Source organism: Esox lucius, chromosome 6, assembly GCF_011004845.1.
Source record: "Esox lucius isolate fEsoLuc1 chromosome 6, fEsoLuc1.pri, whole genome shotgun sequence".
NCBI lineage: Eukaryota > Metazoa > Chordata > Actinopteri > Esociformes > Esocidae > Esox > Esox lucius.
The window spans coordinates 19,365,385-19,387,036 of NC_047574.1; the positions used below are offsets into that span (position 1 = coordinate 19,365,385).

General features: G+C 41.5%; 3 protein-coding genes across 4 annotated transcripts; all 3 read right to left on the reverse strand.

Annotated features, from left to right (window-relative positions):
- Positions 1-729: 729 nt before the first annotated feature.
- echs1 (enoyl CoA hydratase, short chain, 1, mitochondrial) lies at positions 730-4,287 on the reverse strand. 2 transcript variants are annotated; one of them, XM_020046978.3, is made up of 9 exons: positions 4,025-4,287; positions 3,242-3,439; positions 2,900-3,027; positions 2,464-2,563; positions 2,274-2,378; positions 1,814-1,933; positions 1,551-1,618; positions 1,314-1,416; positions 730-1,213 (listed from the first exon to the last, which is right to left on the reverse strand). In XM_020046978.3, the coding sequence occupies exons 1-8, from the start codon at positions 4,113-4,115 to the stop codon at positions 1,351-1,353; spliced, it is 876 nt and encodes a 291-aa protein (XP_019902537.1). In that variant the 5' UTR covers positions 4,116-4,287; the 3' UTR covers positions 730-1,213; positions 1,314-1,350.
- Positions 4,288-10,563: 6,276 nt separating this feature from the next.
- mtg1 (mitochondrial ribosome-associated GTPase 1) lies at positions 10,564-14,428 on the reverse strand. Its single transcript, XM_010870195.4, has 11 exons — positions 14,228-14,428; positions 13,599-13,663; positions 13,407-13,511; positions 13,069-13,155; positions 12,914-12,970; positions 12,614-12,704; positions 12,427-12,488; positions 12,232-12,328; positions 11,733-11,814; positions 11,490-11,602; positions 10,564-11,116 (listed from the first exon to the last, which is right to left on the reverse strand). Exons 1-11 carry the CDS (start codon positions 14,328-14,330, stop codon positions 11,019-11,021), a joined length of 960 nt encoding a protein of 319 aa, XP_010868497.1. The 5' UTR covers positions 14,331-14,428; the 3' UTR covers positions 10,564-11,018.
- Positions 14,429-14,931: 503 nt separating this feature from the next.
- si:dkey-275b16.2 (peroxisomal N(1)-acetyl-spermine/spermidine oxidase) lies at positions 14,932-20,455 on the reverse strand. Its single transcript, XM_010870194.5, has 10 exons — positions 20,011-20,455; positions 19,185-19,361; positions 18,681-18,811; positions 18,418-18,605; positions 18,112-18,302; positions 17,242-17,411; positions 15,942-16,027; positions 15,731-15,843; positions 15,432-15,580; positions 14,932-15,351 (listed from the first exon to the last, which is right to left on the reverse strand). The coding sequence occupies exons 1-10, from the start codon at positions 20,168-20,170 to the stop codon at positions 15,199-15,201; spliced, it is 1,518 nt and encodes a 505-aa protein (XP_010868496.2). The 5' UTR covers positions 20,171-20,455; the 3' UTR covers positions 14,932-15,198.
- Positions 20,456-21,652: the final 1,197 nt, after the last annotated feature.

Consider the following 21,652-nt stretch of genomic DNA (forward strand, 5'->3'; position numbering starts at 1 on the left):
AGAATTAATAATCTAATCAATAAACCTCTGACTTATTAAAACTGAGGTGCCAGTTAAAATGCGCCAAAGGAGAGTAGGGAAAACCTGATTTACATGATCACATAATGCAGTCTTCAGTCACTTCACTAGAAAGAAAACACCCTACAAAAAAACAAATGCTTCATGCCATGTTGTCAATTGATTGTCTTTAGAGTGTTATTTCCCAACAGACATTCAAACAGCCCTCTACCACCTGTGATGGCAATTCAGTCCAATAGAACCCTTTAGGAAGTAGAGGCAAAATTCTCTTGGTATGATTCCCATAACACACCAAAAACAGACAATATTGTCCATGTATAAATCCTGATTAGAGCTACATTTAATCGGTCATCCAGTTTTGGTGTGTCATTGCTGACTACGTCCTGCTGTATGATGGCCACCTCTCACAGGACAATGCGTTTGTTTGTGTGCACAAAATGTGACCTCATTAGGACAGGACAATTAGTGCTGATTATCAGTGGTATCAGGTGTGTTCTGGTGTTATACTGATGACTGAGAGGGGAGACGCTGAAAAAAGAAGACATTACACTAATAACTTTAATGATATCGACATTCTCCTAAACACAGGGCCATCAAACTTTTTCTTTTCAGCCACACTGACAGCCAACACTAGAAAATCTGCTATGTGTCTTTTAGTCAGAAATGTAGGCTTTGTTTATGCTTACTATGACAGACTTAATAACTCAAAAGAACAGATACATCAAAGTTTATTTTCAAAATGTACATAGGAAAAATATATTTGTCATTTAGACAGTGAAAAGGCTGTGTTAGTGTTTATCTGATTGATATCTCTTGTTCTATACCATTCAAAAACAAGATATTTGTTTTTGCTATGGCTGATCATCACCTAAAACATATTACAGACAAAAACACTACTGTACTGAACACTGCGTTCAGGGTATAAAATGGTGATAAGGCATGATAGTGTCTTGATGTCATTCAGGGCCGAATTCTAACTTAAAGACAGCATGTCAAATTCAGAGCTTCACACTACTGTCCAGTTGAGAAGACTGGTCAAATCCCCAATCAGTTTTGAACAAAGACATCTAATGCAGATGTAGTCTTCGGGAACTCCTAGATCTGAGACTCTCTTCCTGGAGCCAGTTTTCCAAAAGCACATTATGGGTCTGCTCATCGTTAGAACAAACTGCAAGTCTCTGGATTAGTGTGTCCGCTAAATGCATAAAATGTAAATGTAGAATTAACCATGAAATCATAACGATTATTTGTATAGTTCTGACGATCAACTAAGCCTGATAATAAATTTAGCTAACCCAGCTCTGGTTTGATGGATTCTGCATTTGCACCACTCTACTGGTCCTTGAAATCAGCCTTTCTCTTCTCTACAAACGCTGTCATGCCCTCCTTTCGATCTTCCTGTGGAAGGAAACACAATGGCAGTGAGTATGCGCAGAACACACACACACAAGATCTGGTTGCATGTACGACCAGGTTTTGCCAAAAATGGAGTTTCATAAGACAGTTAATGTAAAGATCAGCAGTGGACTAACCGTGGCAAAGGTAGCGTGAAATAACCTCTTCTCCAGTCGATTCCCCTCAGCCAGTGTCAGCTCATACGCTACACACAGACAGGCATGTTAGAGTCACACAACTAAAGTCAACCAGAGAACAAGAACATTCAATTATTTTTAAAATGTCAATAAGTTTTATCGAGGTTGCAAACCACAACCACAGCAAACTGATCATACAGGTCCATGAGAGATCTAAAAAAAAAATTTATAAAAAAAAGAAGAAATTGATTTAACTTTCCAACCTGCATTGACAGCCTCTTTAGCCATGGCAGACACAATCTTGGAGTTAGCTGCAATCTTCTCCCCGCATTTAATGGCTTCTGACACCAACTGGTCTACAGGATAGACCTTACTCACCAAACCTGGAAGAGAGCAGGGCTTGTATAAGGTGAGGTGTTTGTGAATTTATTGTACCATACATTAAGCCAGTTTCACAGACACAGATAAAGCCCAGTCCAGAACTAAAATAAATCAAAGTCAATGGAGTTCCATTGAGCCAGATCGTTTTAGTCCAAGATTAGGCTTAACCTGTGTCCGCAAAATTGGTGCATTGTGTTTTACCTTCATGTTCAGCGTCCTGTGTGTATAACGGGTGGGGGGGGGGGGGGGGCTGGTCAAATATGTTGAGAATAAATTAAGGAAATACACGTGTGTGGAGTGGGTGCGTCAAACCCCATGCGTGTAGGGGTGTGTTTGTGTTACCTGACTGCTTAGCCTCCTGTGCTGTGATCCGGTCTCCAGTAAGAACCAACTCCATAGCCAGAGATTTCCCCACAGCCCGGGTTAGTCTCTGAGTGCCACCGGCCCCTACACACAGAGCACAGTTCAGCTACGCACAGCCCATCGCAGACTGCCCTTCAGTCATTCCATGTAGATCGGAGGTCCACTGTACCTGGGATGGTGCCCAGAAGGATCTCTGGCTGTCCAAACTGAGCCTTCTCTCCTGCATAGATAATGTCACACATCATAGCCAGTTCACAGCCACCGCCCAACTAGAAGTGATGCGAAGAAAGAACAGGAATGACACACAGAAAGAACGTGAAACTCACACATGCCTATGTGTAGCATTAATCTTAACCTAACCTCAAGTGTTGAACAGTGAGGACTGGCAACAGACCTTTACTTTGCCTGATTGGTTCCTATACTTTTGGTTCTCAGAAGGATAGGAATACAAGAATAGTAAAGCACAAGCATGTGTGCAGCCGTCTTAACAGACCCTTTTCTTAGAATGCTCCAGCCAGTCTGATCTGCACTCCAACAACCTTTCAAAACATCCACAGGCAGCCTAAAATGATTTTTTACTAATAGGGGAGTGTGCCCGCTCTCACAGCAAACCCATTGACAGCAGCGATGACTGGTTTCCTGACGGTAGAGACACGGTTCCAATGAGCCAGGAAGTTACCAGAATAACACTCCTGGAAGGTGCGATTCTGCATCTCCTTGATGTCAGCGCCAGCTGAAACAAACATACATTTTAGTCATCTTAATCCTTGTGAGGAAACAAAAAGTATTCCTACTCAAAATGCAAATCTCCCAAACCCTAAACCTTACCGTAAACCCAAACCGTGTTTTTCATGGTTGGGTCTCCACTGTATTTAATGTGAACAAATTTTTTTATGGTGAAAGACACAAGATGCTTCTACACACAAACACACACACACATTCTTCACCTGCAAAGGCCCTGTCACCGCCAGTTAGAACAATGGCACCAACTGTTCCGTCGGCCTCAAATGCATCCAGAGCTTTTCCTAGCTCGATCATCAGTCCATCACACAGAGCGTTCAGAGCTTTGGGGCGGTTCAACTGGATGAAGCCCACATCCAGTTTCTGTCCACGCTTCTCCACAATGATGTACTCATACTGGCCACCTACACACACTGTAAATTAGTACTAGGACTGGTCGTTCAATGTGGTGGTCCAGGACAACATCACTGTAGCAGTCCTTCAATCAGGAATGACCAATTACATCTTACAGTGTCATTAATAATGATGTTGGACACCAGATCGCTATAGGTTATGAAGAAATTAAAGTGAGAAACGAATTATTGCCCATCAAAATAGAAAGCAGTCAATCCGTCTTAGTATTGTGACTGGCGGTGATGATATCGCTTTTTGAGAATCGTCAATTTTGGTGGAGCTTCGCTATTTGAATGGGTTGATGATGTGACTGTTGTTTACCCTAAACACTTCGGCAGCCATTATGAAAACAGACAGTAAACATTAATTTATGCCAGTAAGGAAACACGATTCTATTTAGACTGCAACCCAAACCCATAGGTGCATTGCAATAAATAATAATTGGGTGGTTTGTTTTGTTGACTGTGTGCTAGCCATCTATACACCTGCAACCAAACTGATATCTGAAACACTGCGTCGCATATATATGACGTACATAGCTTCATGACATTGTGACAGGGGTAATGCAAAAAAATGTACGAGCAGTACCTTCTTACCTGCGCTGTAATGACGAACGACTTTGAGAGTGGAGGGCAGAGTCCGTGTCGGCTTCAAAAGCAGGGCTGCGGTTTTGAATAACAAGGCCATTTCACACACGAGAAGTGGGGTGCTGCTAGCCAATAGCCCGAGAAGTCACAACTACACAAGCTCACGCTACAAACCACAAATCCACGCGATACTTCTTAACCAATGGAAAAGGGAGTGAGAAAAGCGAAACGTAGAATGAGTTCCAACCTTCTAACAGTATAGTGCCCTTCTCCTTCTCCTTCTCCTTCTCCTTCTCACCTCTTCTACTAGTAGAAAAGGCCTAGAACTATGGAAGTACACTCACCTAAAGGATTATTAGGAACGCCTGTTCAATTTCTCATTAATGTAATAATCTAATCAACCAATCACATGACAGTTGCTTCAATGCATTCAGGGGTGTGGTCCTGGTCAAGACAATCTCCTGAACTCCAAACTGAATGTCAGAATGGGAAAGAAAGGTGATTTAAGCTATTTTGAGCGTGGCATGGTTGTTGGTGCCAGACGGGCCGGTCTGAGTATTTCACAATCTGCTCAGTTACTGGGATTTTCACGCACAACCATTTCTAGGGTTTACAAAGAATGGTCTGAAAGGGAAAAACATCCAGTATGCGGCAGTCCTGTGGGCGAAAATGCCTTGTTGATGCTAGAGGTCAGAGGAGAATGGGCCGACTGATTCAAGCTGATAGAAGAGCAACTTTGACTGAAATAACCACTCGTTACAACCGAGGTATGCAGCAAAGCATTTGTGAAGCCACAACACACACAACCTTGAGGCGGATGGGCTACAACAGCAGAAGACCCCACTGGGTACCACTCATCTCCTTAGGGAGTTTTTCCTAGCCACTGAAATTCAACACTACTGTTGTTTGCTGCTTGGGGTTTAAGGCCGGGTGTCTCTGTAAAGCCCTTTGTGACAACTGCTGTTGTAAAAAGCGCTTTATAAATACATTTTGATTGATTGATTGATTGATCTCCACTACAAATAGGAAAAAGAGGCTACAATTTGCACGAGCTCACCAAAATTGGACAGTTGAAGACTGGAAGAATGTTGCCTGGTCTGATGAGTCTCGATTTCTGTTGAGACATTCAGATGGTAGAGTCAGAATTTGGCGTAAACAGAATAAGAACATGGATCCATCATGCCTTGTTACCACTGTGCAGGCTGGTGGTGGTGGTGTAATGGTGTGGGGGATGTTTTCTTGGCACACTTTAGGCCCCTAAGTGCCAATTGGGCATTGTTAAAAATGCCACGGCCTACCTGAGCATTGTTTCTGACCATGTCCATCCCTTTATGACCACCTTGTACCCATCCTCTGATGGCTACTTCCAGCAGGATAATGCACCATGTCACAAAGCTCGAATCATTTCAAATTGGTTTCTTGAACATGACAATGAGTTCACTGTACTGAAATGGCCCCCACAGTCACCAGACCAATAGAGCATCTTTGGGATGTGGTGGAACGGGAGCTTCGTGCCCTGGATGTGCATCCCACAAATCTCCATCAACTGCAAGATGCTATCCTATCAATATGGGCCAACATTTCTAAAGAATGCTTTCAGCACCTTGTTGAATCAATGCCACGTAGAATTAAGGCAGTTCTGAAGGCGAAAGGGGGTCAAACACAGTATTAGTATGGTGTTCCTAATAATCCTTTAGGTGAATGTATGTAAACAACTTCATTCACCATGTGGTTACAGCACCCACACACGCTAGAGTACACTGCAGAGGAATGACTCATTGGGAACAAATAGGAGGGATTTGTAAATCACTTACAGTGCCCTCAATAATTATTGAAACCCTTCCGTAGGTCAGCAAAAATGGCTGTAAAGATGTTCATTGTGGTTTTCAGCTTGGTCCTACACACCAATAATCATATGAATCTAACATTGAATGAAAACTGTTCAAGACATTATATTGTGACAACCCTGCACATTTTGGAGTGGCCTTTTATTATCCACAGCACTTGTGTAATGATCATAGTGTTTAATTCCATTCTTGATATGCTACACCTGCCAGGTTAATGGGTAATTTTGGCAAAGAATAAATGTTCGCTAAGAGGTATTTTTCAGATTAGTATTTGTACATTTTCTTTTCATATGGACAAACATTCATGGAATTTTCTGTTTCGGCTTATGAAAAACTTTACATTTTGCATTTTTCATTTCATTTTACAGCCATAATTATAATAAAATCCAATAAGGGGTGGTATTCCAGAAATAGATTTAACCTAGTCCAGGAGTAAAAATACATTTCCACTGAGATTTCTCATTGAGATTGTTTTCGAGCCCAGGACTAGTCTTAATCTGTGACTGGGAAACTGTGTAAAATCTGGAGAAAAAACTCATGCTAGCAGCCTCAGGGTAGTTGTTAAAGGATCCAGGGTAAATCCTAATCTGCCCACAGAAACACACTTGTAAAACTTCACATATAAATTCATAGAAAGCAAAAGTGAAATAATTACAGTTAAAGGGTATAAAAGAAGGCAGGGTTTTCAGTTCAAATCAAAGTCTATTCATGTTTGATGGAAGACTGCAAGATTTGGAAGCTTTTAATCTTTTTGAAAGATTGTTGTACTTTGGATAATTTTCTAGATGGACTATGTAACATATACTTATTGATAAAATTCTGCAATTTCTATATATTTTCTGTTAGACCCATTGTTCTGGAATAACCTGAGTCTTGAAGTGGAAGATATTGAGATTAATTTATTGATGTTATTGAGCTAGTTATATTGTTACTGAGGTTTCTCATAAAATTGTATTAGAGAAACACCTTGTGCATAGGGTAAGCTATATTGAGTTTTACAAAAGCACTGAGGCCATCTTAAGGTACAATTTGGTTTAATGCTTGCACATCACTAGGACAGTAACTGCGGCTGGCCTGTTCCAGCATGCCAATTTCCACTGGATTGAGCCATAGTCCTGTCTGATCACAAGGTTGACCAGCCTCTGGATTGCCAGTAGTTCAATTTATGCTTTACCCAGTCTACCTCTTTGAGCCATGAGCACCCAACACTCCCAATGATTAACCTACCACACTTTACTCAGGCCTATACAGCTCTGATCCATACAAACACACTACTATGTGAGTTGGTTCAAGGCTTCCCTCCCATCATGGTATTGATCGACTAATACAATGTCTGCTGCGTTCTAACGACTCCTGATTGGTTGCTGGAGTTGAATATGTGCTTTTACAGATTCTGATATGAATGTCCACTGATCCATGGATTTTAGTTAAACAATTGTAACTTTGTGTTATTCACTTTATTTTGCTACTGAATAAAAATACATATCTTTGAATAAATTGTTGCATTCCAGACTACAGTAATTGAGCAGACTTCCCGTCATTGAGTTGTCCTTATGTTTTAGGTTTCGGTTAATTGAAAGTTACATGGATACTGGCATATAAACATATTTTTCATCATCACCACCATAGCCTGCATTTCTTCCACAGATGAGCGCATCACCTCGCAATCTTTTTTAAGATAAAGAGTAGTGATAGGCCTACCACAGCCAGCAGGAGTGACTGAGTTTTATCATCTGAAGAGATACGATCGCGAACCAGGTTATTAAATCAGGTTTTAACGGAGTTATTTCCAAATAGAAATTATAGGCTACGTGGAGGAAAACATTTAAGAGCACAAAGAAATTTCGACGGGCGCTGTTGGGTAAGACTAATACCGTTTTTGTATAGCTTATAATTCGGCTATTATGAGAAACATCTTGACCTCATAATAATCTTAATCACAAGGAATTAACCAACTGTAGGTTTATTCCTGAAAATCGGTGTGCAATGTAAAACTGTCTAAGCAGGAAAAATAAATGGCTATACACGCTACTCCTTGATCATTTAGCACTTACGAACGGAATCGTAGTCTAATCGTTACATCTTTCTAAACCAATCGTGAAGGTTTTTTCCAGTATTTCTCCCGCTACAGCCATATCCAAACTCTTTTCTATATCTATGGAAACAGGTCGATATTTTGTCTTACAATGTATTTGCTGGCTACACCTGACACAAAATGTGTTTCATAGAATAAAGCATATTTATCGGGAATTACATACAAAAAGCCACATATAGAGGGGAAGTAGTACAGAACACAGAAAGGCATCTTCTGAGAGCCAGTCAGGCAGCATCATCTGGGTGGATGCCTGTTCTTTTTATATCTGACCTACTTCAACCCGGAGACGTCCTAAATGGCATCCTATTCCCTTAGATAATAGGGTGCAATTATTTCCTTGCTAGTGAGTAGGGTGTCATTTGGAACGTAAGCCTGTTTTCTCTGTCTCCTTGGTTCAACATCTCAGCATCCATCCCCATGTATTTTGCATGAGAGGAGAGTTGCATTCATTTTTATGATGTATATAGCTGGGAACTGGTCTCTTTTTTATACCTGTTGGTTATAACATGAATAAATACAGGCATACATGTTTAAGAAATACATGCCCTAAAATTAGGCCTACGTATTAGAAAGACGCGGCGAGATCTGAAGGCTTGCTAAAAATGCTGCATCTAAAAAAATCTCTAGGGGTTGGCTTTTCGTGCCCCCATACTTTCTACTGTGCTGATGTACAAGATCAAGGGGTGGATAGTTAGTAATCGTGGTCTAATTTGTAAAGATAGTAGAGGAGGAAGCCAAAGCAGACTAGAATGACTCAGTGGCTGGAACTTAGAACAGTGTGTTGGATCGGTTCACACTTGGGACCCGTATGAAAATGTATTCACTCTACTGAAAAATAGAAGTGAGGAAACCACTGACTACAAATCTGATGACTTTTGACATGGAGATGATGTACATGTCCTGTTGGTTGTTTTCAGACAGACAGGTGATGGTGATGGAGCAGCGGTTGATAGCTATGTGCTGGCTCTGTCTACTTCTCTGTGCCTTCCTGTGTGAGCCTGTACTCTGCAAGGGCGGCCGCGGCGGAAGCAGGGGTTCCTCTCGGGGCTCGTCTCGTAGCAGTGGCCGTTTCCGATCAAGGACCCATTCAACAAAGGCCTGGTTCAAGACCATGCCCGGGCGCTCGTCCCCGGTGCGTGTGGCAAGCGCTGCGGCAGCTGGTGCGGCGGTTGCATTGACCGCTGATAGATTGCAACGTTCAGCCTACCGGTGCAGTCACGTTAATTCGGATTACGAGGGGGAAGATTATAACCGGACAGTTTGCTACCTGACCAGTGTATCAGGCTCCAGTAAGAACCAACTATCACTCTCACAGATCTTCACTGTCATCACCTTCACCACGCTGTTTCCTAGACATTTTCACATTTCAGAGGGTATATTTTAGATTTAAGTTTTATTTTTTTAATTTTTTTTATTTAAACTTAATTTAAAATGTTCAACAGTAACGAAGAGGAGCCTCGTTCAAAACGTCTGTATTCCTGAAACGGGGAGTCAAAGCTGGTTAGCCTTAATGCCAAGATGGCTCTGGCCAGACAAAACATTTCTGAATGAAAGAAGTGTTGAAGTCAGCATCACAGGATTTTTGGGGAAACAAGTAGCTGCACTAGTGTTCCAGATTTGTATTATGTATGGCCTAAAAAAAAACATTTTTTAAACAACTTGGTGTGGGCATATATTGGTTATTATAAACTGGGTGCTTTGAATCCTAAATGCTAATTGATGTTGATTGGCTGATAACCATGGTACAAGACCATATACCACATGTATGACATCATCATTTGTACTGCTCTAATTGTGTGCTAAATGCATTATTATAGCAATAAGGCATCTCTGGCGTTTATGGTATATTGTGAATATACCACAGCTAGCGCTATGTCCAGTCTACAACATGATGTGCGTAAGAAAAGCTAAAAAGGCTGCGTCTCAATCTCAAGGGGTTAGCTTTTCGTGCCTCCATAATTTAAACTGTGCTGATGTAAAACAACAGCGTGTGAGGTTCAAAAATCTTCTTCCAGGCAGATTCATCACAGCCTCAGTTGTGTTATGTTTCTTAATATTGCCCTAATAGGAGAGATGGGTATTTTCAGGCGTGTCACTATAATTTTACAACCATTGCCCGATTTGTGAAAGTCAACAAACATATCGGTTTTAATTTGTGTCCCCTTTGGCCCTTCCCATGTTAATGTATGACCAAGGGAGTGTAGTATGTGTCACCTCATATTTATACCCCAGTGAAACAGGATGTCATGGGTGACCACATAAGACTCAGATGACTTTAAATCATAGTCTTAATCAGAATATATATCATTTTTTATTTACTTTCTAAGATTTTCTGGAGGTGCCAATAATGTCAACTCTGTGTTTGTTTTGTAAAATTGATGACAATCCCCTGTAAGATAATTAAAACCTATACATTGATGTAGCATTGTTTTAACATTTGATTGAACTACAAATTCTGGATGTTTTTATATGTGTTACCTTCTGACACTTGTACATTCAACGGACACTTAAGATCTCTTTTGGTAACTCAAATTTTGTGGATGAGGTTAGGATGATTCTAGTGACTTTCCGAAGTAACTGAATTGTACATATGAATTACAGGTGACTGCTAGTGCGGGAATTCTTTCCCATTAGTTTTTTAATGAGGAAAGAAACAAATCAACTGAGTTGTAATTGACCCTGGAATGCCACAAACAGCCAATATCCTGCCTGATTACAAATCAACCATTCCTACCCCTAGCATGCTACACCTTTCTCCTAGCCACACACTATTCCATCATACATTCACAAATGTTGTGCAATCAAGACACTGTACATAACATACCTTAACTATTATTTACACTGTAAATAAAAATATACTTTCTGTACCCACAGACGGCGTCGTAGTTTTGTGTTGGGTTAGACTACAGATCAAAGACTAGAAGAAAAAGACTAAAAAAATAGTCACTCTTAAATTCCCAATAAGGTCTCTTTCAGGTATATTATGTTGAGAGAATCAGCACCTAGGAACGGCATCTGCCAGACTACTTGTCTGTCCGGTCTGTTCTGGTAGTGGTTGAGGTCAGTCCAGGATGACCTGTCCCAGCTCGCCCTTACGGAAAGCTCTAATGAAGTCATAGGCAGCTGCTGGGTAGTTAGGCACAGTGATTGTGATGTTACCTAAGGAACACAGACATTGGGTACACATTATTAGTAAACAGCAGATAAAGTAGCAGAAATAATCCATCCAGTACCCAAAAGGTTGCTGGATCAAATCCCGGAACTAGCGAGGTAAAAAAAATTGTAATTTCGTTCTTGAGCGAAAAAGTAAACCCACATGGCTTCTGTAGGTAACCCTAAATAATAGCTTCAACTAAATGACAAAAATGCAAATGTTAATATGTTTTTAAATGGGGCAATAGTTTGGTCACAATGCTAAAACCTAATTCTGTAAAGGTTGTAAGAACTTTCCTATTACCACATCAATAAGTAAATACTATTTATTGTTTATTGTTTTAATATTTATATTTCAAAAGATGTGGTTCAGTCTTACCCACTCCAGTGATGGCTTTGACTCGTTGAGTCTTTCCCAGTTTGACAGCAATATGCTTCAACACCTGCTGGATGTCATCTGTAGGCTCCCCAAGACCATATCTTTCCACGTAACTACACAAACACACACAAAATATAAATCATTGCTTAGTGCAAACAACGGGTCGAAAAAAAACAAATGATCAGTGAAGAACTGTTGAAATCAGCCTTACTTGATGCTGACATGAACACTGAAAAGTCTCACCTATACTTCTCCAGTCTGTTGAGGGAGAACAAAAGGTAGTCCGCTATGACGTCTTCACCTACTAGGTGGTCCAGGATGGTTCCTGACAGTAACATCGGGTGTGGGTTAATATTTTATCTAGGCTATATGTTGTGAGAGACCCATAAGAGCTTGGCTGTTATTCTAGCACAACCCATTGGTTGACTACACAGAATGGCTACGGTCTTTGTTGGAACTTGACGTCTGTTAACCCACGACTTTAGACTCACATAAATGGTCAGCTGCTCAGTGAAGTTTGGGTTCCATACATATTTAAAGAAGAGATGCTAGAAAAAGAAGTAAAAAGGAGCCCCAACCTTTCTTTTCCAATTCCAAAGCTTCTAATAGCTGCAATATGGCCATTATCCAAATAACATGCTCGTTTCCCCACACGCCCCGTTCCTTTCCAACTGACTTTATGGTACCCCTGATATTTAGTAGGTATGTCCAAAGATTAGCCAGAGTTAGTTTTTAGACGCACCACATAGAGCAAGCTTCATGCCAGTCTCCAGACTCGGAATCTTTGGGGGAAGAACGCCGGGTGTGTCTAGAAGATGGATGATGGGTCTCTCACACACCTGATGAGAAGATCACGCACACACAAGCACAGTGTAACGGATGAACCCACAAAAATGGATAAGTGAACGAAGCACAAACAGGTGAAAAGATCGCTCACCTGTATCCTAGTCAACACTGCTTTGGTTATGCCTGGTTCACCTCCTACTTTCGAAGCCCGACCTATAAGGAAGAACAAGATGTGCCAATTCTTTGACCATGGTTCAGGGAAATACACAAGACAAAACCACTAAGACCACTAGAAACTGTCCACATTTCCAAGACATCAAAGCATAATGTTGCTTTACCTTTCTTCAGGTTGGTTCTTCTCAGAGCATTGATGAGAGATGACTTTCCAACATTGGGCACCCCGATCACCATCAGGCAGAAGTTTGTGTCCTGAACATTACATTGACACGCACACTTGACATTCAGGTCCAAAAAGTGACTTTTCAACAACTTCTACTGTGTCAAAAATAAGGTGCAGTCCTAAAGTTTTCAGAATCATAAGGAACGGCAAATGTTATCCTTTATGTCTGAACAAAGCTCTAAACTGCACATTTGCCTTTTCCATACACAAAAACAAAATGAATTGGGTGTGACATCACCTCCTCTCGGTGGAACCGCGGATTGCTCTGGATCAGGTCTATCACCATGGGAACCAGCTGTAACACAACAGCACAGAAAGCTGTAAAAAAAAACAACAACACTGTTGCAAAGGATATCTCCAGTCATGCTTCTAGTTTTGATGTCTGTCTCTCACCTTTTTGACGTTTTCATCTCTCTGACTGAGGCAGTCTGTGAAAAGGATGTTCTTCACTCCGTCTCGTTGGAGTTGTTTTAAAATCCTCTGCAGTGCAAAAACATAGACCCTCATCAGGACTTCATACATAACTCAACTGGGCTGTCTGTCGGAAGTCATTAAACAAAGGCAATTCTGATTAATCTAGTGTGGGGTTGGCCTTACATAGATTTGAAAAACACAAAACAACCATTCTAAATGCCAATTAGAACCATTAATTTGATACTTTTACACATGAACAGAAACAAAGACCCCTCAGCCCAAAATAAATAAATCAATGATCTTCTTCTGTAGCCTACATTCTTGGCCGAGAGGTCAGCCAAATCCATCTTGTTCAGCACCAGGAGATGAGGTCTGACATCCAAGCTCTCCTGGAACAGAGGGTTTCTACCTGAGACAGGGATGTTCTAATGTCAAAGAAATCTGTACAAGATTGTTGGATCATGGTAGGGCAGGCAAGGTACGTCACTTTAGAACTACTTAAAGGATATTCTAGCATCGTGGACTTCCAGGATGCAGTCAACATTCTTCACAGTAGCTCTCATCTGTTTCAGACCTGAGGGAACATCAGAGGAGGATTCATTCATCAATGTTCACTCGCTAACCCCTTCAGTTGTTTAAATAAAATCCCCATACACTCACCAAACATTTGAAGAAAAAGTATGTACATTAGACACAGACATATAGTTAAAAAAAATAAAGACACATACACCATATCTGAAAAAGTTAATATCGAGTTTGATATTTTTCACTAATTTGTCTTTACGGACCAAAAAAACTGTTTTAGTACATAAGATTTTTGTTCATTACGAAATTGGGCCAACACTCTACATGCGAATGTTTTTTTGTAAAGTGTGCCGACGTGATTACATATGTGCCAAAATGACTTCATGCCGAAACAGTTTTGTACTGTACCTAGCAATAATTACTGACGGTGGCCTTAACATATTATGAAGAGAGTAGATTTACAAACATAGTTAACATACTTGTTTCAGTTACATTACATTTGTTAATTGATGTTTTTTAACCCCAAATATAGACTGAGACTACGAAATCTGAACTCCAACCGGCAGTAACGTTAGCTGGGTGCGCACAAACACCCTAACATTTGTAAACAAACCTTTGGCCATATGACCAGGGAACCAATGTGCAACCTCTCTGTCGCCAAAGTCAAATACCGTCCTGAAGGTCGCTGTATTACGGAGCATCTGATGAAGTCTCATATTTGTTGTTTCAGTTTCTTTAAAGGCTGAAGAATTGTCATTGAGAGTATTTTTCTTGAGACATGACCAAGTGCTTCACTGTGTAAATTCCGCCTGGCAAAACGGTCACAACGATTTAGTTCCGACTTTGTCACAGTACAAATCATGTTCAACAATACGCTAACAAAATACATATTATCAACGTTTATTGTTGTTTATTTGTACAAAACAGCATTTCATTCATATTAACATGAATTTTTAGAATGGCAGATTTATAGCGTGATATTAAACAAAATATGAAATGTTCTGTGAAAGTGCAATTAAAGTAAAAGTTGTGAAATCAACACTTGTTACATTTAGACACTTGTTACTTATAACAGTAAAATCAGCAAACAAAGGCCATATCCTTCAGTTTAATTTGATTTAAGTAACTCAAAACCATTTAATTCTTCAAAAACTTCCTAAAACAACAGTTTGGTGAAGATTACACTCATCCAAAGATTCGGCTGCCACAAACTTTTGGAACACACGTTGGGCAGAGTTAAACACGTTGCCCTTTGGAGTTGGATGAAGTCAGTTTTGCGCTTCTCACATAATGACTAATATTAGGACTTGTGGATGGTTAGCTTATCTCAGATCAGGGCAGTACAATCCGGTTCCTGAGAAGCTACCATCCTTTATGTTCTTTCAAATCCTAATTTAGCACACCTGGTTCTTATAATGACCTGGATTAAAAGTCATATTAGTCACAACTGGGGTTGGTGAGAAAGACCTACATGGATGGTAGATCTCCATGGACAAGATTGTGTAGTCCAGGCCTAAATCTATACATAAGCAACGTCAAACCAAAACTATTAACACTGTTTCAGGAAAAAGTCAGTTGATCTCCTCATAGCTTCGATTTGGTTGGTTGGGAGGTGCCGGGGGCCGAGTAGTGCGATATGAGCCTATCAGCTTCCCTCCAGCCAGTAAGCAGCGCTCCGTGGACAGTGGAGAAAAAGGAAGGGTGGGTGGCTTCTCCTGCAAACAATACCTGGAGAGGCTGAAGAGAAAGAATGACAGTAACGAAAAGAAGGGTAATGAGAGGACTTGATACTCCACATGAACCGTGAGTGTGTGTACCTTCTCCCCCCACAGCGGAAGTGGTTCAGCCAAGTTGTGGATATCCTGCCGTGAGGTTCCGGTACCAGTGTGGGTGTAAGAACCACAGGTCCATGGGTCATGGAACCACTGAGACCTCAAGACACGCCGCGGGGTGATGATTGGGTTCCCTAACAACACACATTTTTGATGCCCATCGGGTTATTCGAAATTGGAAACAATATTTACACACACACACACACACACCATAAAACGCTGAAGAACAAAGGGTTAACCTCCATATGAGATGTGATGGAGGGGTCAGAGGTTGGAGGCTTTACCTGTGAACCTGCGTATCAGATTTGTAATGGCATGCGTGACGTCCTGTTCTGACAGAGTCTCCATGAACTCAGACTCATGGCCAGCTATCCAGCCACACAGCACGTGGCCATACCTGGCAGGGGAGAGGGACAGTGGCACAATCACAGGCATGAGGATTTGGAGGAACTGTCAGACGGACAGATTTAAATGTTTTTACAATTTCCGTCTTACCTCTTCGTGGGTTTGAGGACAGTGAAGCCAAACAGTTTCTTAATCCAGAGTCTCTCCACATCAGATACCTGGTCCACCAAGTCTGTCTAAAGAAAGACAGTACAGGCACAGTTAGGTCCGGAAATAACTGGACACTGACACAAGTTTTGTTATTTTGACTGTTCACCAAAATATATTCAGGTTACAGTTAAAAAACGAATGTGGGCTTAAAGAGCAGTCTCTCAGCTTTAATTTGAGGGTATTCACATCCAAATTGGAGGAAGGGTTACAGCTCTTTAATAAAAAATAAGAAACTAAGATCAACCTGTATCAGAATTATGGGAAGTACTGGAGGCTTGGAACACCTCATGATCCAAACCATACCACATCACCTGTAAAACACGGTGGAGGCAGTGTGATGGCATGGACATTCATGGCTTCCAATGGCACTGGGTCACTAGTGTTTATTGATGATGTGACAGAAGCAGCCGGATTAATTCTGAAGTGTATAGAGATATACTGTTTGCTCAGATTCCGCTAAATACACCAAAGTTGATTGGACGGCACTTCACTTTACAGATGGACAATGATCCAAAACATACTGCGAAAGCAACCCAGGTGATTTTTTAGGCTAAGAAGTGGAATATTCTGCAATGGCCGAGTCAATCCCCTGATCTCAACCCGATCAAGCATGCATTTCACTTGCTAAAGACAAAACATAAGGCAGAAAGACCCACGAACAAACAACTGAAGACAGCTGCAGTAAAAGCCTGGCAAAGCATCACAGCGTTTGGTCATATCCGTGCATTCCAGACCTAAAACAGTCATTGCCTGCAAAGGATTCTCGACAAAGTATTAAAAATGAACATTTTATTTATGATTGTGTTAATTTGTCAAATTAAATTTGAGCCTCTGAAATATGGGGACTGTGTATGAAAATGGTTGCAATTCCTAAAGGTTTCATACAATATTTTTGTTCAACCCTTTGAATTAAAGCGGAAAGACTGCACCTCAATCGCATCCCAGTTGTATCATTTTAAATCCATTGTGGTTGCGCACAGAGGCAAAATTATGAAAACTGTCAGTGTCCAAATATTTCCAGACCTAATTGTATGTTTTTGTTTTACTAACCTAGTGGGGGGGAAATAAAACACCACAAGGAGAGTCATTAGGTAAAATACAATATTAAATGAAAATAAATGTTGTCCCCGGGGCTATGTTTTGGGCCCACTACTCTAAAATGATGTGCATGTCTTAATTAACGACCGGGGGCCGGTTCAGCTTTAACGCAACACTTTCAGTGAGGAGTGTGTTCATATACCTCATCTTCCCAGACCAGGTATATAACCTCACAGTCTTCATCCCACCAGGGGTTATCAAACTCCACAAAGATCTTATTGTTGGTTCCAAATCCCATCCTCTGGACAGAGTGGAGCTTGTGAAGGGGAAGAGGGGGAGAGAAAAGGGTCCCATGATGCTTCTTCAGATACCCTAATAAAATAATGGTAGATATCAATATGTATATGAGAGGAGAGGAAAAGAAGGCATAGAGCCTTTTTAGTAATGCCTGGCAGAAACAAAACACTGTCTTCCAGGCCAATGAGAAGTGACGTTGTAAAGGTTCATGTTTAGAGAATTAACTGTAAAAACAGATGTCATAAAATAGTGTTTAAACAGTACTGACCTACAACAGCAAAAGGGCAATAATTGCTCATGGAACTATGGTGTTTTTATAATATTCAGGCCAGAAAAGTAGTAGGTGGATCCCTGAAGATGTGCTTATATGTTGTCTTATGAGATAAGCTGTTATTCATGTTGACTCTGAGATGACCTTGACCATAAACAGTAGTCACTGCTTTCTTTCTTGGTATAGCCCCTATAATGTATATATACACTTTTACCCAATTTTAATTTTAATTTTGTGATGTCCACGACATCACCACAGCAGGTGGGAACGCTCAAACATATCCCGCCAAGCCAGTCTGATACCTAAAACACCGCCTGCTCAACCAGGACACGCTTGGCTGGTACATGTACTTGAAGGCACCCAACCTTAACACAAGAGGAGACAGGATCTGGTATTCAAATGGATCAAAAAAAATCTCATCTCGGACCAAATGCTCTTACTGCTCCTTTGCTTAGTAGAACTGAGTGGTAATTGTGTGTGTGTGTGTGTGTGTGTGTGTCCTACCCAGAGGCACTGTGACGATGACATGGTCCGCAGGGATCCTCTCTCCATCCTCACACTCCACCGTTACAGGACGCTCTGTCTCTCCCTTTCCGGGCTCCCTCTGCCAGTGAACGCGGCTGACTGGCCGGCGGTAGGCGACCATCCCCGGACGAAGCTCTTTCATCAGGCTGTCGATTAACCCTTCGTATCCCCTGAGAGAGCCGGGACAACAGTTAGGTGAAACGCGCCCGACGGCACTCCCACGTTTTAAAAATGAGCACGTCGTAAACGACGCCTACGCGCGCTCACGAACACTCCCACACTGACCGGGGGAAGGTGCAGTCCAGTCCTGGCAGGGTTTTGTACAGTCCGAAGGCGCCTAGGCCCAGCGCGTCCAGAGTGTGTGTCCCGTTCACACAACACTCCACCTTCAGCAGGGTGCTGAGCAGAGACATGCGGATGGAGTGACAGGACGCACTGTCGCCTCGCCATCGCTCTGCCGCACGCTGCCGCACCTGCACACACACACACACACACATTTAGACAGACAGGCAGACAGACCCAAGTGTGTCGGTTTCTGCGTGACATACCTCGGCCCTTAGAAACTCCCCCACACTGCTGTACGGTTCACTTCCCTTATCGCTGAACTGGCTACACTCCTCCAACAGCTCACCAAACAGCTCTACGGCAGGACCCATCTGCTCTGCGGTCAGCTTTCGACCTGGCAGAACCATTAAAGCACACCGTTAACTAACAATGGACTAGGACTTTGTAGCCATCAAAAACAAATGAACAAATGGGTTTTCTATAAGCTTCCTACCGTTTATTCGGTAACTTGTAAGAATGCAACTTGGTCAGCATTGCGTAGGAAAAGCAGGCTGTCAACTATTATGGACAGTGACACAATATTCAAGTAGCTCAGTTTGTATAGTATGGCATTAACAACACCATGATAATAGGTGCGACTCCCAGGGCCAACAAGTAAAACATTTACACCCATAACTAAATTGCTTTGGATAAATGCCCGGAAAAGTGGCACATGTTATCGTCATTATAATCATCTGTGTCTCTCTCTGGCCTCTGCCTGTTTATACCTGAGCTGGAGAACCAGCTGGGTACCCAAGGGGGATGACCGCCGATATCTAGGTTCTGGTTCTCAGGAGTCAGGCTCTCTGGGTCCAGCAGGCCATACTGTCTAGACAGACAGAACACTGGGTTGGCCTCAGACGGACCATGGATCCAGTTTGCACCAATCTCTATGATATTATTTCCTGGAGGAGGTGGGTGGGTGGGTGGGGACAAATACAAAATAAAACAGAAACATTTAACTGTAGAATCAGACTAGGGCACAAGATTACAAAGCAGCATACATTGAGAATGCATTTAAATTAATCCTGACTTGATATTGTATACTTTAGGAATAATCCATGCTTTGTTTACCAGACGACTAGATGATTTTTTGCGCCTTGCACGTTTCTACCAGATATTATTTTTTTAATTATTAATGCAATTACCGATGGCCCACTCGTAATGCCATTTGAGCTGTGTTCAAGTTCTGTTAACATAAAACACAATATACCATACCAAAGCAAGTTAGGACATTATATGGGGTCCAATAATGCAGACATTTACAGCTGAGTGCAGGGTACAAACTCACTTTAAAATAGGCGTTTCCTAACAGGCGTTTGCCAATTTTGACCAACAGGATGGCATCAAGCTCTGGCTTAGCTCAACCCATCTCCTTACATAGATTGTGCCAACACCGATAACGACAACTTCCAGTGAGCTTATCTTGGTTTCGTTATGCACGTCTGTTAGTTCAGCGTCTTCATTCTTTCCTATTGACATGTTAGGTTAAAAATGAAATATATGGTTGAAATTAGTTGACATGAGAACTTTCTCTTCCGCTTTTTTACCTACCCATTTTCCCTGTCTTGATCCTTCCTCCAGTCCGTCCTGTTGCTTCCAGGATCCTCACATTGCGGAAACCATGCTTCGTTAACTTCAGAGCTGCTCCAATACCAGATATTCCACAACCAACTATTACTATATGTGAATCTAGACCGTGCGATAAAACCATGCTGAGGTTTTGTTGGTAGTCCCACTCTCTTCGAGCTAGCAGGTAAACTCAAACACTAACGTCAGAGAGCGTGATCACTAGAAGAAACAGCCACGCAAGAAGTCATGAGGTCCGCCTATCGTCCAATCAGACAAGGGAGAATGATGAAGTCGGAAAACACACGTACTCTAGTGAACTAGTTCACATTCAAATGTATCATTAGTTCTAAAAGGCCTTAACGTATTTAAATATATTTGTCTGCTCATCCCACTGAACAGGCAACGGCTATATGTTAGAGTATTCACATTGTACTATGCATCCCACTTCTGGCTTGCCTCTGAAGCTAAAGTAAGCAGGGTTAGGGCTGGCCAGTTTCCTACAACATGGGAGACAGCCAGGGTGTTTCTGGAAGTGGTATTGGATGGCCAGCAGAGGGCAATCTTCCCTCTGGATGAAAGATCCAATCCCAGAGCAGGGCAGGGGCTTCTCTTGTAGAGTGAACTGTTGGTTGGAATGTCATACTATTATGACCACTTAATAATCCTCTTCCAGTTGACTCATTGGTCCTCTCTCCTCGCCCATAAACTGAAAGACATTGTAGAGTACCAAATGTAAACAATTTGACTCTCACAAGCTTTGTAGGACACATTAAAATAGACTATGGAAATATAGCAAAAAAATATATATTGCCTGTCATTTAAACCATAAACCAAAATCCTTCAGATTTCAGAAAAGTATTCAGGCGGGCCTCAGTGGAAAAAAGTCCTGCTTCGCTTTTCTCTGGCACTAAAATGTTTTGCAACTGTACCAGTCACATGAGGCAGTATGAAACCTCTCTCTGGGAAATAGAAGGTCAGGTTGCCTGGTCAGACTCCTATTGAGTCAGACTTCAGTCATCCCTATTAGTCCAATTATGGTGCATGTGAGCACATAGACGATGCCATTGACAATCACTACTGGAAGGTAGGCTAGTGTTCTTCACTGGAATAATAAAACTGATCCCTTCTGATTGATTTGGAGTTATGTGATCCTTTCTTAACCCATTGTGAGGCCCACCTAGTTGTTCTTCATAAAGGTGGGGGCCCTAAGTGGTGGTCTGTCCATGTTAAATCATCCAAGTCTAGTCCCCTCCCTGTAGGTGAGGTCAGGCTGGTTGAACAATGGTACTGATCAGCTATACTATACTGTACAGTTACTGTATATACTATTGTATAATAGTATGAATACTTTTTTGATATTTGTTGTTTCTGATTAAACTTGCATTGATATTTTGATAATTCAACTACTTTGCTTTATGGGATGCATCTTCTTGTTATGAAAGGTGTATGTAAAAAATACTATTTCATACTCTGTAGCCGCCGTCAACTGATGCTGTTATAGGTCCGTGTAAAAAATTAAAGAAAGAACAGACCCTAACCTTCCTCAAGATGTCTCTGGTTGTATAACCCTACTGGCCCATTCAATATACACACAAAATCTCTTTTTCTCCTATTTCTCTCTCTC

Coding starts and splice junctions, on each gene's coding strand:
- si:dkey-275b16.2 (XM_010870194.5), bottom strand. CDS start 20,170: ATGGTTTTATCGCACGGTCTAGATTCACATATAGTAATAGTTGGTTGT. Junction 18,606..18,680: donor GGGAGTTTCTAAGGGCCGAG/GTATGTCACGCA, acceptor GTGTGTGTGCAG/GTGCGGCAGCGTGCGGCAGA. Junction 15,844..15,941: donor GTCCTCAAACCCACGAAGAG/GTAAGACGGAAA, acceptor CTCCCCTGCCAG/GTATGGCCACGTGCTGTGTG.
- echs1 (XM_020046978.3), bottom strand. CDS start 4,115: ATGGCCTTGTTATTCAAAACCGCAGCCCTGCTTTTGAAGCCGACACGG. Junction 2,379..2,463: donor CCTTCTGGGCACCATCCCAG/GTACAGTGGACC, acceptor CTCTGTGTGTAG/GGGCCGGTGGCACTCAGAGA. Junction 1,417..1,550: donor TTCACGCTACCTTTGCCACG/GTTAGTCCACTG, acceptor TTCCTTCCACAG/GAAGATCGAAAGGAGGGCAT.
- mtg1 (XM_010870195.4), bottom strand. CDS start 14,330: ATGAGACTTCATCAGATGCTCCGTAATACAGCGACCTTCAGGACGGTA. Junction 13,664..14,227: donor CCCTGGTCATATGGCCAAAG/GTTTGTTTACAA, acceptor ATGTTCCCTCAG/GTCTGAAACAGATGAGAGCT. Junction 13,156..13,406: donor CTGACCTCTCGGCCAAGAAT/GTAGGCTACAGA, acceptor TTTGCACTGCAG/AGGATTTTAAAACAACTCCA.